The 15,479-nt window shown below is 43.0% G+C and overlaps 1 protein-coding gene across 6 annotated transcripts in view; it reads left to right on the top strand.

Annotated features, from left to right (window-relative positions):
* EIF4B (eukaryotic translation initiation factor 4B) overlaps positions 1-12,217 on the top strand; it is a 33,173-nt gene extending 20,956 nt beyond the window's left edge. Inside the window, exons 7-15 of one of the 6 annotated variants that reach the window (XM_023556840.2) lie at positions 950-1,087; positions 1,192-1,365; positions 4,579-4,807; positions 6,342-6,454; positions 7,655-7,868; positions 8,451-8,506; positions 9,095-9,203; positions 9,484-9,586; positions 10,138-12,217. In XM_023556840.2, the coding sequence (XP_023412608.1) occupies positions 950-1,087; positions 1,192-1,365; positions 4,579-4,807; positions 6,342-6,454; positions 7,655-7,868; positions 8,451-8,506; positions 9,095-9,203; positions 9,484-9,586; positions 10,138-10,218 (1,217 nt within the window). In that variant the 3' untranslated portion in view covers positions 10,219-12,217. The remainder of the gene's footprint in view (positions 1-949; positions 1,088-1,191; positions 1,366-4,578; positions 4,808-6,341; positions 6,455-7,654; positions 7,869-8,450; positions 8,507-9,094; positions 9,204-9,483; positions 9,587-10,137) is intronic. The other 5 variants (XM_003405043.4, XM_023556850.2, XM_010596944.3 and 2 more) reach the window with 5 other exon arrangements.
* Positions 12,218-15,479: the final 3,262 nt, after the last annotated feature.

The following is a 15,479-nucleotide window of genomic DNA, read 5'->3' as shown; positions in this document are numbered from 1 at the left end:
AATTGAATTACTGGCCCAGAGGGAAGGTGTGCCTGATCTGAATTTTTTTTATTAAGCTTTTTAATGCATATTTCTAGGGATCACTGGTAGCTCAGCAGTTAAGCACTTGGCTGCTAATTGAAGGTTTGGTGGTTAGAGCCCACTCAGCAGCTCCATGGGAGAAAGACATGGCAGTCTGTTCCCATAAAATTAAAGCTTTGAAAGCTGTATAGGGGAAGATGTGCTTTGTTACATGGGGTCGCTATGAGTCGAAATCAACTAAACGGCACACAACAATAACTGCATATTTCTAAAACAACTTTCAGAGTGGCTGTACTGTTTTAAGCTCTCATTGACAGTACAGTAATCGACATATTCCCCTAAATTTTGCCAACACTGGGGTACAAAGATTTGTATTAATCTTTGCCCTTTTAGGAATAGGAAAACAATGTCCTATTTTTGTTTCTGTTACTTAAGTAATTAGACAATATATTTCACATACTTTTTTCCCTTTTTTTTCCAGATTTGTGCTATGAGTATTTTCCTGTGCTGAACTTTTTAAAGTGGTCTTTGGTTCTTTGTTATCAAGCATACAAAATTCCGACTATACTTTATTCTAGTATTCTGTGCTTACATTTTTATATTTAAACCTTCGATCCTTCTGGAAATTCATCATGGGATTATATAGAGATTATACTTTTTCCTCCCTTCTGAATTGTTAGTCCAGCAACATTTATTGAATTACGGGGGAAATTTTTCAAAGAGATCAGATAAATTCAAGAAGAGCTTGATTTGATATACATTCTTTCACTTTGGATATAATGTGATTTATTTTAATGAAAACTGAGGCATAGCAGTGAATACAAATTCATGACATCAAATTGACCTAATGGGCTGTCATGTTTCTTTCTGATGATGACACCGAAGAAACAAAGGGGATATTATTACCTGTCATTTTTGTTCTCTCTAGAGTACCGTGATCGTTACGATTCAGACCGGTATCGTGACGGCTATCGTGATGGCTATCGTGACGGCCCACGCCGGGATATGGATCGCTATGGGGGCCGGGATCGATATGATGACCGGGGCAGCAGAGACTATGATAGAGGTAATTATAAAGCACAGTTAGGTTAAATGGCTTTCTTTCAAGAACTCCTTTTTTGCCATTTCTTTGTTCCAGGGTGATGAATGTAATTTGGAACCTATTTACAGGCTATGACTCCAGGATAGGCAGTGGCAGAAGAGCGTTTGGTAGTGGGTACCGAAGGGATGATGACTACAGAGGAGGTGGGGACCGCTATGAAGACCGATACGACAGAAGGGACGATCGGTCGTGGGGCTCCAGAGATGATTACTCTCGGGATGATTATAGGCGTGATGATAGAGGTAATCATTTTCTTTTGCTTACTTATGGAGCAGACCACTGAGAAGACAGATTGGAATGCTCGTTATGTTTCAGATCCCACAAGTAGGCACAAATCTGTTTCATACATTATAAAGGAGGCAGCAGAGTATAGTGGAAAGAGCATTGAATAAGGATGTCATCATGGGAATAAAGCAAAGTCCAGTTCTTTCCGTCTTACATGCCTCAACATATAGGTTTTTCATTTAAAATTGTATTGAATAAACTAAGAAGAAAAGCGAAAAAACATTTGGCAAACATTCTTAAATTGGGTGATCTCATTTAACATGTAAAATCGGTGGTGGTGTTAGCCTCATTTTTCAAGTGAAGAAAATGAGACTCTGATTAAACACACAGTCTTGTAGCCAGTAATAATCAGCAGTTCCAATCCGCCAGCAGCTCCTTGTAAACCCTGTAGGGCAGTTTTGCTCTGTCCTGTAGGGTCACTATGAGTCAGAAGCAACTCAGTGGCAACGGGTTTGGGTTGTTCTAGGGGGTGGTTTTTTTTTTTTGGCTGATTTCAGTACCATTACACCACAGTAATTGATGTTCCATAATTAGTGGTAAGATGGCAGTATATGCATTCTAAAATTAGGCTGCTAATGCTATACTGTTTATATAAAACATATACTGTTACAAATCTGACTTATCAAAAATTATTAATAAATGATCACCACTTGTGTTCTGACTTTAACGATGTCATCAAAAAAGTAAGGTATGTAGCCCAGAGTTTTTCTAACCATAACTTATTCTTAGACCGTAGACATGGCCTTTTAACATCCCTATATTAGTCCTGACCTTTGTGCTAAGTGTTTTATGTACATCATCATCATTTAATTTTCAGTAATGAGCCAGGTGCTCATACAAGGATTATTCAGTCCTAAGAAGTTCTGTGGTATATGTATAATTAGCATTTCTGTTTTACAAGTGAGAAAAGTGGAAGCTTAGGTGTGGGCCTCCCTGACTCCTGACCTTTTCCTCTTTCACCATTCCTTACCTCCCCCCATTAACTGCACACCTATTTTTTCCTGTTGATCTTACCCCCTCACTCCCTCTAAAATCTGCTCCCTCTTCTCCAGAGTTGCGCTGCTACCTTTGTTCAGGTCTCATTGCTGCACCACATTACTGGCAGTTGCTTCCTAAGAGATTTCCCTACCTCGCTCCATTCTCCAGATTGAGCTCAGTTGTCTTGAGAAACAAGATCTAATTAAAGTATTCTTTTCCTTTTAAAAACCTTAGTCTCCCTGTGGCCTGAAAGATACCCCTTTGTCTGTGTCTGTTTGACGTACAAGCACCGTCACCGTTTTGCCTGCCATTCACCTCTTTAGCGTTGTCCCCTACCCCTCTTCCTCTTAGGTGCATGTTCTTTGCTCAAGACTGTGCTCAGGTGTCACCATTTTGAAGCCTGCACAGGCTCCCCCAAACATAATCCCACTCTTGTGTCTTTCATATGTATAAATCTGTTTTGTAGAATTTAGCACACTATATTATTCCTTTTTACACTGACTCTCCCACTAAGTTGGGCTCCTTTGTAGGCAGGAACTAAACTACATAACAGTTATTCCTGGAATAGAATCTAGCCATATAGGTGTTAAATAAATTGTTTATCAAGTTCTCAAAGGAAAAAGAAAGCAACATTGTGTACCATAGTGGAAGGAGCATTTGAGTTGCTTTGATTAATAGGATTTCATTCCCTGGTCCATTAAATATTAGCTGTATGACCTTAAGTGAGTTGTCATGTAAAAGTGAAGGTAATGGCCACTTCCCAAAGTTACACAGCTTTCAAAGGTGTCTCAGAAGCTATATAAACTGCCAACTTAAAACCCTTACAGAAAATTGAAAACTTGAACAGTATACTCTTTTTCTTTTTTTTTTAATTTTTATTGTGCTTTAAGTGAAAGTTTACAAATGTAGTCAGGCTCTCATACAGAAATTCACATACACTTTGCTATATGCTCCTAATTGCTCTCCCCGTAATGAGACAGAAAGCACGCACTTTCCCTCCACTCTCTCTCTTCGTGTCCATTCAGCCAGCTTCTGACCCCCTCTGCCGTCTCATCTCCCCTCCAGACAGGAGATGCCAACATAGTCTGAAGTGTCTACTTGATCCAGGAAGCTCATTCTTCGCCAGTATCATCTTCTATCCCATTGTCCAGTCCAGTCCAGTCCTTGTCTGAAGAGTTGGTTTTGGGAATGGCTCCTGTCTTGGGCTAACAGAAGGTCTGGGGACCATGACCACCGGGGTCCTTCTAGTCTCAGACCATTAAGTCTGGTCTTTTTACCAGAATTTGGGGTCTGCATAAATAGTATGCCCTTTTTTCTTGGAAGCACATAGGTAAGTAGTGAAAGTATGAAGACATTCATGGGAATGATAACATCAAATTCAGTCTGGTTATGGGAAGACAGCTCAGTGAGGCATGTATGATTGGGGAGGAATACTCAGGAGGCTTCAGCTGCTTTTGGGTGTCTGAAATATTTAGGATAAACAGTGATTTTAAGAAACATGATTTCCTTGAAACACTTAAGTATTTAAGTATTCTTGAAGTATTCTGACAACTTGAACTAAGGAAGAAGTCAGACTACCTTAGAATTTAAATTCATATGTTCAGCATTGCATGCTTTGCCCTGTGAATCACCCATCAAATGTATGTTAAAAAGAAGAATGTAAGAACTTTCCTATCGTTGATACTATCGTCTTAAACTGCTGAAGGCACCCATCTTCTAGACCAGATTTTTGAACAAGGTGCTTTCGCCCAGTAGTTTGATCATAGTAGAAAATTTCTACTTAAGTAATAGTAACCATGGTAAATGTTATTTTACCATTTACATTTTTACCATTTTTTAAATCTTTGCCATGGCCTGATATTTCATCACAGATATGGTAGAGGAAAGGTTAGATTCTATTCCAAAAAAAACCCCACTGCTGTCGAGTCGATTCCGATTCATAGCGACCCTGTAGGACAGAGTAGAAGTGCCCCATAGAGTTTCCAAGGAGCGCCTGGCGGATTCCATTAGACTTGGTTATTTAAGTTGCCTGTTTCCTAATGATCTCCCATCTTACCTTTTATGCTGAATTGGCTAGGCCACTAACCTGAAGCCTGGATGGCACCTCACAGTGCTGTATCTGGGAATCTGGCTTTCAGGCATCAGCTTTTGATGATTTGAAAAACTATTACTTAGAGTTTCATTTAACTTAGGTCCCCCCCAAAGACCCAAACTGAATCTAAAGCCTCGGAGTGCTCCTAAGGAAGATGATTCCTCTGCTAGCACCTCCCAGTCCAGTCGAGCGGCATCCATCTTTGGAGGGGCAAAGCCTGTTGACACAGCTGCTAGAGAACGAGAAGTAGAAGAGCGGCTACAGAAGGAACAGGAGAAATTACAGCGTCAGCTGGATGAGCCAAAACTAGAACGACGGCCTCGAGAGAGGTAAAGTTATTTTCAATTACGGTTTCTCGTCGGTCGGTTCAGTCATTCTTAATGGGAGCAGGACACTGTCAGCATTTGGGAAATTTGTGTTGGTCTTGTTGGGTGCAGATGACAGGCATTTAGTGGGCCGGGAATGGAATGCTAGGCTATCTGCTGTATGTGAGACAGTGTCACACGAGGAAGAGTTGTTCCACGCCTCGTGATTTCCAGACGTCCTACCAGACTAGAAAAAAATAAATAAGCCTGCCACAAATGCAAGTTGCTGCCACTTTAATACAGGAGTCGGCAGATATGGCCTGTTGCCTGTGTTTGTAAATAATGTTTTGTATTGGATCACAGCCTTGCCCATTGACGTATGTATATCTGTGGCTGCTTTTGCCTTACAACAACAGGGTTGAGTAGTTGGGACAGAGGTTGTCCAGTCTACAAGCCTGAAATACTTAGTTTCTGGCTTTTTAAGAAAAAGTTTGCCATCCACTGCTTCAACTGTAAAAACCACAACCAGCTCCACTGCTGTTGATTCTGACTCATGGCGAGCCCAGGTGTTAGCAGAATTGCTCCATGGGGCTTTCCTGGCTGTGATCTTTACTGAAGCAGATCGTTCGGCCTTTTTTCTGTGGTGCAGCTGGGTGGGTTTGAACCACCAGCATTTAGGCTAGCAGCGAATCACAGACCACTTGTGTCACCCAGGGACTTTACATCCACCACAGGGTTTTTGTTATTAAGAAGAGGTTGATAAAAATTGTATTTACCTTTCAAGTTACTAGGGGTAGAATAAAGTGTCTTCACTTATTTTATATTAAGTGTGGATGGAGGCTTTGGGTGGTGCAAACAGTTGATGGACTTGGCTGCTAACCAAAAGATTAGAGGTTTGAGTCCACCCAAAGAGTTCCAAAAAATAAGGGTTCGAAAATCTTGTGGAGCAAGTTCTACTCTGACATACATGGGGTCTCCATGAGTTCGAATCAACTCAGTGGCAACTATTTGTTTTTGTTGTTGTTTATTTTAATTGTGTATTTGTTGATAGATTATCTGAGTGTTATTTCAGAATAAAGAAGACATTACAAAAGTTTATTATAAAAGGTGTATCTAATAGGATAGAGCAGTCACCTATAATAAATTAATGTTCTGAAAAACCGGGCCTAGTTTTGAATGACTTGCCAAATTGTGTTACCAATAAGGGAGGGCAGTATTGTAGAAGTATTGGACTAATGGGTATAATCAGAATCATCTGGGGGTTTTCCGGAGAAAAAGGTTATAGTAGTCATAAAATTACCGTTCTTATAGAGAGCCTAAAACTAAATGCAGTGCTTGAAACTTGATTAGATCTGTTCAGACATAAGTGCACACACATACAGGGTCACTGTGAGTCAGAATCAACTCAACGGCATTGGGTTTGGTTTTATACACACATACCCATAGATAAAGCAAGTATGATAAAATATTGATAAGTAATGGTTCTTAAAAGGTCAGCATGCGTCCAAGGTGGCATTCGTTGAACCAGAGATATGTTTCGTTAATCTCTTCGTCACAGACACCCAAGCTGGCGTAGTGAAGAAACTCAGGAGCGGGAACGGTCAAGGACAGGAAGTGAGTCATCGCAGACTGGGACCTCAGCCACATCTGGCAGAAGTAAGTCAGACCAGGGTGGGTATCATATTATTGACATTTTCCATAAGCTATCTGGGGGATATGTGGAGCAAATTATGTAGAGGCTTGGGGTATTAAATTCCGTCAGCTCCACGAACTCTTTATTTGGGTTAACATGGACTGAGTTTCCCATCGCCTGCTCTGAGAAATGGGCACCAGAAGAGACTTAGATGATCTGTTTAATAAATAATCTGCCACTAAAGAGTGTGCTTGACTATCAGATTTGCCTCTTCATTTTATGTCTTGACATCTTAGTGTTTTGTTTATCCAGAGCAGTATAGACCTGGAGTCTCAACCTATGATATTCTAGTCTTGATTCTTCCTCACTTACTTTACTGATTGGTCACAGGCATTTTCGGTGTTTCGGAAACCTAAACTGGTCAGTTATAATACTTCTTCCCTTATCATGATTCAGTGTTTTTAAGGTCTCTCCTCTCACCTCTAAATTGGTATGTACTTGAGCATATCAAAACATGGCTCAAGGCTGAAGTAATTTGGAAATTGATCCAAGTGTTACAGGAGTTTTCTAGAAATTATTCATACTAGGGTAGCCTCTTCGTAGCAGGATGTAATACCTGCTTTTGTAGAGCTTGCTCTTTAAATGTAGAAAGAATCTGACAAAACAAGCTCCTAGTTTTAAGACATTTGGTGTCCTTTAAAAAAAAAAATACATGTGTATATTCTTTTTCATAAAAGTATAAATGTGATTGTAAGTAATCACACCTTGTTTAGTATATTTCACATGTGTGTGTGGTGTTGTGTTTCTCTGAATTGAAATTGAGCAGTGGTTCCTAGAGTTTGGGGTTTCATGATAGGTCTCCTGCACATACACACATACGCATGCCATTCAGTCTCCAAGTCAGAGCATTTTAATACTGAAAATGTAGAAAGGCTAACATTCTGAAATAAAAGATACTCCCTTACACCCAAGAAAGGTAGAACCTTTGAGGTGTATACACAGTCATTATTTTTCTGTGTATCAGTAAAACATTTTTTCTCAAAAATGACATTTGAAAACCACTGGCTTGGGGTTAATTCTATTAGGAGCCAAATTAGAGTCTGTTTAAGAATAACAGTGGAAAAAGGTAAACTTGCATGTGCGGACCATTTTCTTCTCTGTTGAGATCCCATGAAGATGGCTTGTAAAATAAACTTTTTTTTTTCCCTGATAACTTGACCCTCCCACTCTGACTTCAGATGCACGAAGGAGAGAGAGTGAAAAGTCTCTGGAAAATGAAATATTCAGTAAGGAGGAAGATTGTCACTCTCCAACTTCTAAGCCTCCCAAACCTGATCAACCTCTAAAGGTAATGCCAGCCCCTCCACCAAAGGAGAATGCTTGGGTGAAGCGAAGCTCTAATCCTCCTGCTCGATCTCAGAGCTCAGACACAGAGCAGCAATCCCCTACAAGGTGAGTCAGCCTGGAAACGTAGCAGATGATTAGCCAGAATCTTACATGTTGTGGTATCAGATAGAAAATGCCCTATGGGATGTTGACCTTCTGTACCATTTAATTATAAGTTATGCTATCTTTGTTCCCTTAGTTCAGAGTCAGTCAAGTGCTGGAACCGGCTCATGAAAGCCATTGTTCAGTTTTTTGGAGTTTCGATAGATGGTTAACATCACTTAGTAGCTTGAAATCAGCCATGGTAGGAGTATTTATACGACAGAAATCTGCAACTGCTATAAACTAAAGCAAATTCCGTTTCCCCCACTGCCTCATACCTGGCAGTATGGCCTTGAGTCACTTCATATCTCTGAGTTTTAGGAATTCTCATTTGTAAAATAGAGAAGAATAATACCAGCCTTGCATGTGACAACATTTACTGAGTGTTCAAATTACTGCTTTTATTGTCTAAAGTTTTAGTGTTCAAAAAAAGTATATGTATTCTGGGGTCTCTGTAAAGCTTACTGCACTTGGAGAGTGGTTGTTCCTTATCTCTTCCTTCTGTGAGACAACTGATGTGTAGGATTACATGTGTTTTCCTTCTAGTGTTGGGGGGAAAGTAGCTGCAGCTCAACCATCTGAAGAAGGACCATCAAGGAAAGGTGAGACAATACAGAGGGAAATGAGTATTTCACCTAGAATGTGATGTCGCCTGAATAAAATGGCTACAGAGGAGTTAAGAAATTTTGAATTTCAGTATATTTTGAACCTGTTTTTGTGTTAAAGGTTCTTTGGTTGTCTACCTTTCCCTGCCAGTAGAGGGCGGGAGTGGTCTCTTTGGAGAAAGCAGGGAGCCCTGCCCTTTCCTGCTAGAGCATTTCTTTAAAAGGGAAAGAAAAAAAAAAAAAAGAAACAAACAAAAGGGAAGGAAATTAACATGCTTAGTCCAGATTAGAAATGTCACCTCTGGCAAGGCCAAGGTCACTGCAGAGCATCGTAGTTCTTATTTCCAGCTTGCTTTTCACGATGGTATAACAGTGCAGTGGAACTTTTTAGTGAGGTCCTGTTTGGTTGTTTGTGCGTGTGACACAGAGGACATGGGAAGAAAGCCTTAGGAAGGAAGTCTGGGTTTGGGTGAGGCTGAATTTCCTTCACTACATAGGGACACACATTTCTTCAGCTTAAGGGAAACCTAGGAGAAGGGAGAGTATGTCTTTTACCTGCCCTCAATTTATGTTTTCTCTCTCAAGCAGATGAAAATAAAGTAGATGGGTTAAGTGTCCCAAAAGGCCAAAGTGGGAACTCCAGCCGTGGTCCAGGAGATGGAGGGAACAGAGACCACTGGAAGGAGTCTGATAGGTATGTTCTCTTTCTTGTCATTCGTGAATCTTTCATCCCGTGCTAGATACAAGTGTCTTTGTAATTAAGAAGTTCTTGGTTCTCTAATTAACTGCCAGATCTCTCACTGTGGACAAACTAAAGTCAGCCAATAAAGATAGGTACAATTCTGAGAATCTAGAAATAGTAAAATGTCCAGATAGCAAGGACTGGTGATTGGAGGTATCTGTTCAGTGCCTCAGAGTTGCGGGGTCAGGGGGGTCCTCTCCTAAAGATGGGGTTTTATGCTTAATCTCTGCAGGAAAGATGGCAAAAAGGATCAAGACTCTAGATCTGCACCTGAGCCAAAGAAACCTGAAGAAAATCCAGCCTCTGTACGTGTTAAAGGCTTCAATTTCTCTCAGGTCACACTTATTCTGAAATGCCACTTTTAAAGGATCTTGATATTTTCACTTTTGCCATTGGACTCCTTAACATTTGGGACTACAAGTAGAGTGGTTGGAAATGAGACTTTGGTGTTTGTTTGAAATAGTAAATGAAGCCACATGCCTGATTTTAGGCATTTTGTATCTCGGCCACTGGGAGCTGTCAAATGAGGAATTGCTGTTCTTCTAGAGCAGATGGGCTCCTTGATGTCTTTACTCTGACTCCTTCCAAACAGCCATGCCTGTTGCTGTTTCTTTGACCCCTTTTATAGGTCAGAAAACTCTAGAATGAATGGTCTTGGGTGGCGACTGATCGTAGATAAATTGGTTTTCCCCTTTTGTACCTTTGACTGCACTCGCTCCTTCACGGAATGAAGGTAAAAGATGCTGTGTGACTACAGTTATGCCAGTGAGCAAGTGGCTGTAATCTGGGCATTCATTCTCCGTTTGCCAAAGTATCTGTGTTCTTTTTCTTGAGTTTTGATGTGAGAGTTCAAGGCCTTTGTTATTTTCACTCTAATCTGTTACAGAAATTCAGTTCTGCAAGCAAGTATGCTGCTCTCTCAGTTGATGGTGAAGATGAAAACGAGGGAGAAGATTACGCCGAATAGACCTCTATGTCCTGTGCTTTCTCCTAGTCTCTCTCCACCCTGGAACATTCAAGAGCAAATCAAACCTCTGTCCAGACACGACAAAATAAAACTCACCATCTCCTGGAGACCTTTCTTAACTTTTTTTTTTTTTTTTTAATGAAATTCTTTTGCATGCTGCTGCAGCCTTTAAAGTATTGAACTAACTGGAGAATCACCAATGTCGCCAGAGAGAAAAAGACGCAGCTTCCAGAGGAAAAGCTGTGCATTTTATGACACCATGCAGTTGTCTGTGTGATTAGTGTCTAGAGGCCTCCATTTAGCAGAAGTGGTAATGACAGTGATTCAGTGTCTGGAAGCTGGCTGGGCAGTACCCAAACCCAGTGCCGTGGTAGGGCAGGTATAAGGGAGAGCGCGAGAGTTCTACCTTTTAATTCTTATTATTCTATTGTGGCATATATGAATTCTGAAACATTATCTCAATAAATTGTCCATCCTTGGAAGGTAGGTTAAATAGTCTCTGAGGTTGTTTTAGTCTCTGGGAGGCTGCTAGTCCCTGGGGCCAGCCTAGGGGGAATTCTTCCATTTTTACCCCCCAGGGGGGTAGTAGGGAGTGAGTCTACAGGCCTTTGTGAAAGAATAGGACTGCTTGGTGACCAAAAATATGGGAAAATCAAGAAGCTTTGGCAAGTATTTCTTTTGCACCAGGTAATAGGGAAATGGTATGACCTCCGATAAATACATGAATGGTTTTTTTTCCTGGAGAGTAGGAAGCACTTAGGTGTTGTGGGAATTCCTGGGTCATATGTGTCCTGGTTTTGCCCTTTCTAAACACTCTTTTCTGAAACTTCAAGTATATCCACGTTCTGTCAGCCTTGAAGCTTATAAAGGTCTAGACTTGTCATTATCTTAGTGTTCCTTACACTGTTCTTTATTGTTACATCCCAGAAAATCAGCTTCTATGTAAGTCACATACCTGATTTTAGGCATTTTGTATCTCAGCCTCTGGAAGCTGTCAGATGAGGAATCACAGTTTTTCTCAAGCGAATGGGCTCCTTGATGTCTTTATTCTCTCACTCCTTCTCATCAGCCGGGCCTGCTCCTGTTACTTTGACCCCTTTTACAGATCAGAAAACTCAGAATTAATGGTCTTTGGTGGTGAATGAGAGTAGATAAATAGGGACAGTTAAATTGAGAGCCTTAACAACCTTGATTTTTTTTTTTTTTTAACACATTTCCTTCTCTCCACTGATAATCCCACACGAGTGTTTTATAATGTGGCCTAGACACGTGTGTGTGTGTGTGCGTGTGCATGTATGCCTGCGTGTTTAGCTTCACTTGAGAGAATAAATGATGACAGAACTGTTTAACAAGGTCCTGGTTTCTCTTACAACACAGTAGCTTAACTTGCCTGCTTTTATATGCGCCTTTGTACGGGTCACCTTGGTAGATGGTGTCCTTCGAGTGGTACCTGCAGAGAAATGACACCTTGGTCTCTTGTTTGCAAGCCCTTCTGCCATCGGGCCCTAGGTTGGCCACGCAGGGGTGTTGGTTGGTTCGCCGTGGCAGTAAGCATAATGAATCATCTACCCAGTGGGCAGGAAAGCTCTACCAAGTAAATTAACTTTAAGTAATGAGCATGGATTGGTCAGAAACTAGGAAATGGGCTTTTAGAGAGAGAGACACAAGGTTGAAATTTTTTATTTTTAAAACCATTTGCTGTAGATAATGAGAAGTAGGGTTTACCCTCTTCATGCCTACTCTCCTTCCAAATAGTTGTGTCCAAAAGAGCTGTTCTTTCCCGTTCCCTTGCTCTGCCCTCCTGTTAAAGCAGAAACTGATTGATTTATGTCCAGCTCCTGAATACATGTAAAATTTGTACAAAAATATCTTCTATGAAAATGATTTGTAATCTGTAGACTTAATACCTGGGAGATGTAAAATCCCCATCCTTTGGGTTGTGGGTTTTTTTGTTTTCTCCAAATAAATCTGATCTTTAAAGTTCATTTTAATGCAGAAATTCTTTGACATATGCTCCCCACTCCCACTGCTTTTTACTGAACTCACATTGACACCCCAGCCTGCTCCATCCCCACCATCTCTAAAGTTCTCCTTCAGCACTAGATCTGTTTTGTGCAAAACCAGAGGGTAGATTTACAAGAGAAATCTATTTTGATGCTTACTGAAGCCCTAAGACAACTCTCACACCAGCTCCCCTCCAGGTTAACCTTTACTGTATCAGCTGAGCTTGCCTGTAGTATACCTTTCAGGCATGAGATGTCCCGAGGGTAAATCTTCACATGCATGGGTCAGTTCCTCTGCAAACGCTTGCCCTTACTTCAGTCCAGAGGTGTTACTTTGCTGGGTTACCCCGCTCTGGTGGGATGAAGTTCTGGGTGACAGGCTGGCCTGGGCTACCACAACTGAGGCCGCTTAAGATCATCCCTCAGACCTAGCAGGAATTTTCCAAAGAACAGACTGGTCATTGTTGCAAAGCAGAAAAGGGGTTAGGACAGTGGCAGAGAGTCCTTAAGGTCATGAGGGGTGGAGCATAGAAGACCCAGGAAGCTTCAGTCAATTTGGGGGACTTGGAGCCAAGGGATGTGAAGAAGGGGCACACAGTTAAACTGCCTCACAGGGCCAGCTGGAGCAGCTGCTCTTCATGCGCTGATCTTGGTTCTCCAAAGTCAGCAAGTTGAGGGATAAGGCTCAGTGTGCTGTGATGATACAGAAGCCATTCAGTGTGGGTGTAGGTAGGGAGGAAAAGGTGCCCCTGCTCAGGCTGCCTGTGGTGCCTATAAAACAGTGCTTGTTTGCCCAGCTGCGGCACAGGAAGTGGCCTTGGTCACCTTCATTCTCCAAGCCTCCAGTTTAAGTCCCTCCCCTCCTGTGAAATAGTGAGGTCTGGGTAAATAATGATGAAAAGGCAGACAAAAGCAGAAAGGCTGACTTAAAGAGGCTTATGTGGGTTGTGCACAGAAAAGGTACGGAATGAGGCACTCCAAAACTAGTACCACCAGTTGCTGTTGAGTCAATTCATGGCAGCCCGTATGGTTCAGGGTAGAGCTTTGCTCCATGATTTTGATGGCTGTGATCCTTTTGAAGCAGACCATCAGGCCTTCCGAGGTGCCTCTGGGTGGGTGTAAACCACAAGCCTTTCAGGTAACCATTTGTGCTACCCAGGGACTCCTAAGTTCCAGGAAAAGCTATAGGCTTTGCTGTGCCCCACATCCTCAGTTATATCAGGGTGTGTGGGTCCTCTTAGAAGCCCAGCAGCAGAAATGGATCCCAGGACTGGCCAGCTTGCACTCTCAGTTTACTGTAAATCATGAGCAAACAGGAAGGTGGGTGAAGGGTATATGGGTGCAGCATCTCAGCTGTAGGCTGGGCGAGTTCCCTGTGTATTCCAGTCCCCTAAACAATCCAACGCTAACAACTGTGTTCTGCGTTACAAGGCAATGAGGGTCTGGGTGAGTGCTGAGGGCGTCGCCTCAAGTGCTACTCAAGCTCACAGCATCTGGTTTCTCAGGAAATGGAAGAGCTGCACTGCTGCTCCTGGGAAGCTGTATTTGTCACATATCCTTGTTTCTCAGCAACCACTGTAGCCCCTAGGGCCACAAGTGAAGAAGGGGGAACTTGCCTTTCATCACCCACCCCACTCCTCAAAAAGGAGTTTGGAAGGGTCGGGCTGTGCTGCTCCCCGCCCAGCTGCAGCAACCTCCCGGTTGGACAATACACCCTCTGTCCTCAGGGCCAGGAGATCCGCCTCTGGAGTCAGTTCATCCCCTTCCCCCGCTCTTCCTGGTTCCCAGCGCCTAAATCCTCCACCGAAGTTCCCCTGACCCAGTGCTTTTCCAGCCAGGACACCCCCACACCCTCAATGTCCCTCTTCTGTAGCACCCCTACCACTGCAAGGATCTGAGCACACGCAGTCACAGGCATGGGATCACCCCAGACTATGGAAGAAGGGGTTCAGCCTTTGGTGCCAGGATGGGCTGCCTTCTGCATAGTCAAGGTAAGAAAACCTACATGGAGGGAGGGTCAGAGGGTATCCCTAAAATTGTTTCACCCTCATTAACATCCTCCTGGCTTTCCCTTTCCTCTCCCCCTCACTTCTGAAGTTCCCACTGTTCTGAGCTGCTAATCAGAGTGCCTGGCTGGGCTTCATTTACCACCCATTTTTATTTCACTCCCACCAAGCCACCTCCTATAAGATTTTTCACTCCCAACCTTCTCATCAGCTTCTTTCCTGCAGCCTCCTTCCCCCAACCCTTAGTCTCCATGTTGAGAGCAGGATTCAAGTTTGAGTTGGGAGTTCAGCTACCTGTCTTGTGGCCCTCCCCCAACTTCTCAGGACCTCAGAAGTTCCTCTTGTGGGCCCATCAGTCAAGGCAGCAATACCGGCATGTGTGAGGTCCTAGCTCTACCCACCTCTCTGGGATCCAATCCTCTTCTCCGAGTCCCAATCTCTCCCTCAATACCCACATGAAATGCATCCTGGTCTCCAGCCAAAGACGCTAATGAACATTGGGAAGGGCAAGATGTTAAGAGCCAGCTGTAGGTTCCAAAGACATAAGGAAATCATATCATCTGTATCTTGCTTATGTAATCAAATCTTGGCAAAATACACAGCATGACCTTCAGTCCTGCCCTTTCCCCAGTAGCCTCCAATCTCTGCCACTCTTCTCTGTCTTAACTCTGCCTCTCGCCTCCTCCCTGTGTCTCTACCCCTTCCCTCCAAGACCCCACCACATCACCACCCCTAACCCCCAGCCCTTCCTCCAGACCCTGGTGACTCTCACTGATCTAACCTCTGAAACTGCTTACTGGACACCAACTCAGCCAAGAGTGGTAAAATAAAAGCTTCCCAGTCCCAGCCATACCAACCCCATACCAACCCCACCCCACCCCACCCCCCCCCCCAAAAAAAACACTGCTGTCAAGTCGATTCTGACTCATAGAGACCCTACAGGACAAAGTAGAACTGTCCCGTAGGGTTTCCAAGGAGTGGCTGGTGGATTCACACTGCTGACTTTTTGGTTAACAGCTGAGCCACTCCACCACCAGGGCTCCATCCCAGCCACACCAGCCCCCGCCAAAGGCTGGTTTCAGAGGGACCCACATTGTCACCATGCTCTGCTTCAGTCTCCTCCCTGCCGCCAACTTGGACTCAGGTGCTCCACCCCCTTCTAATAGGAACCATATTTCCCAGCCTCTGCCAGAGGCAAGATGAGGACAGAAAGAGACCCAGCTGAAAGATGGGACAGGGAGGGAAAGAGGGT

The sequence above is a fragment of the Loxodonta africana genome, chromosome 4 (genome assembly GCF_030014295.1).
Source record: "Loxodonta africana isolate mLoxAfr1 chromosome 4, mLoxAfr1.hap2, whole genome shotgun sequence".
Taxonomy (NCBI): domain Eukaryota; kingdom Metazoa; phylum Chordata; class Mammalia; order Proboscidea; family Elephantidae; genus Loxodonta; species Loxodonta africana.
This window is presented reverse-complemented; position numbering and strand designations above follow the sequence as displayed.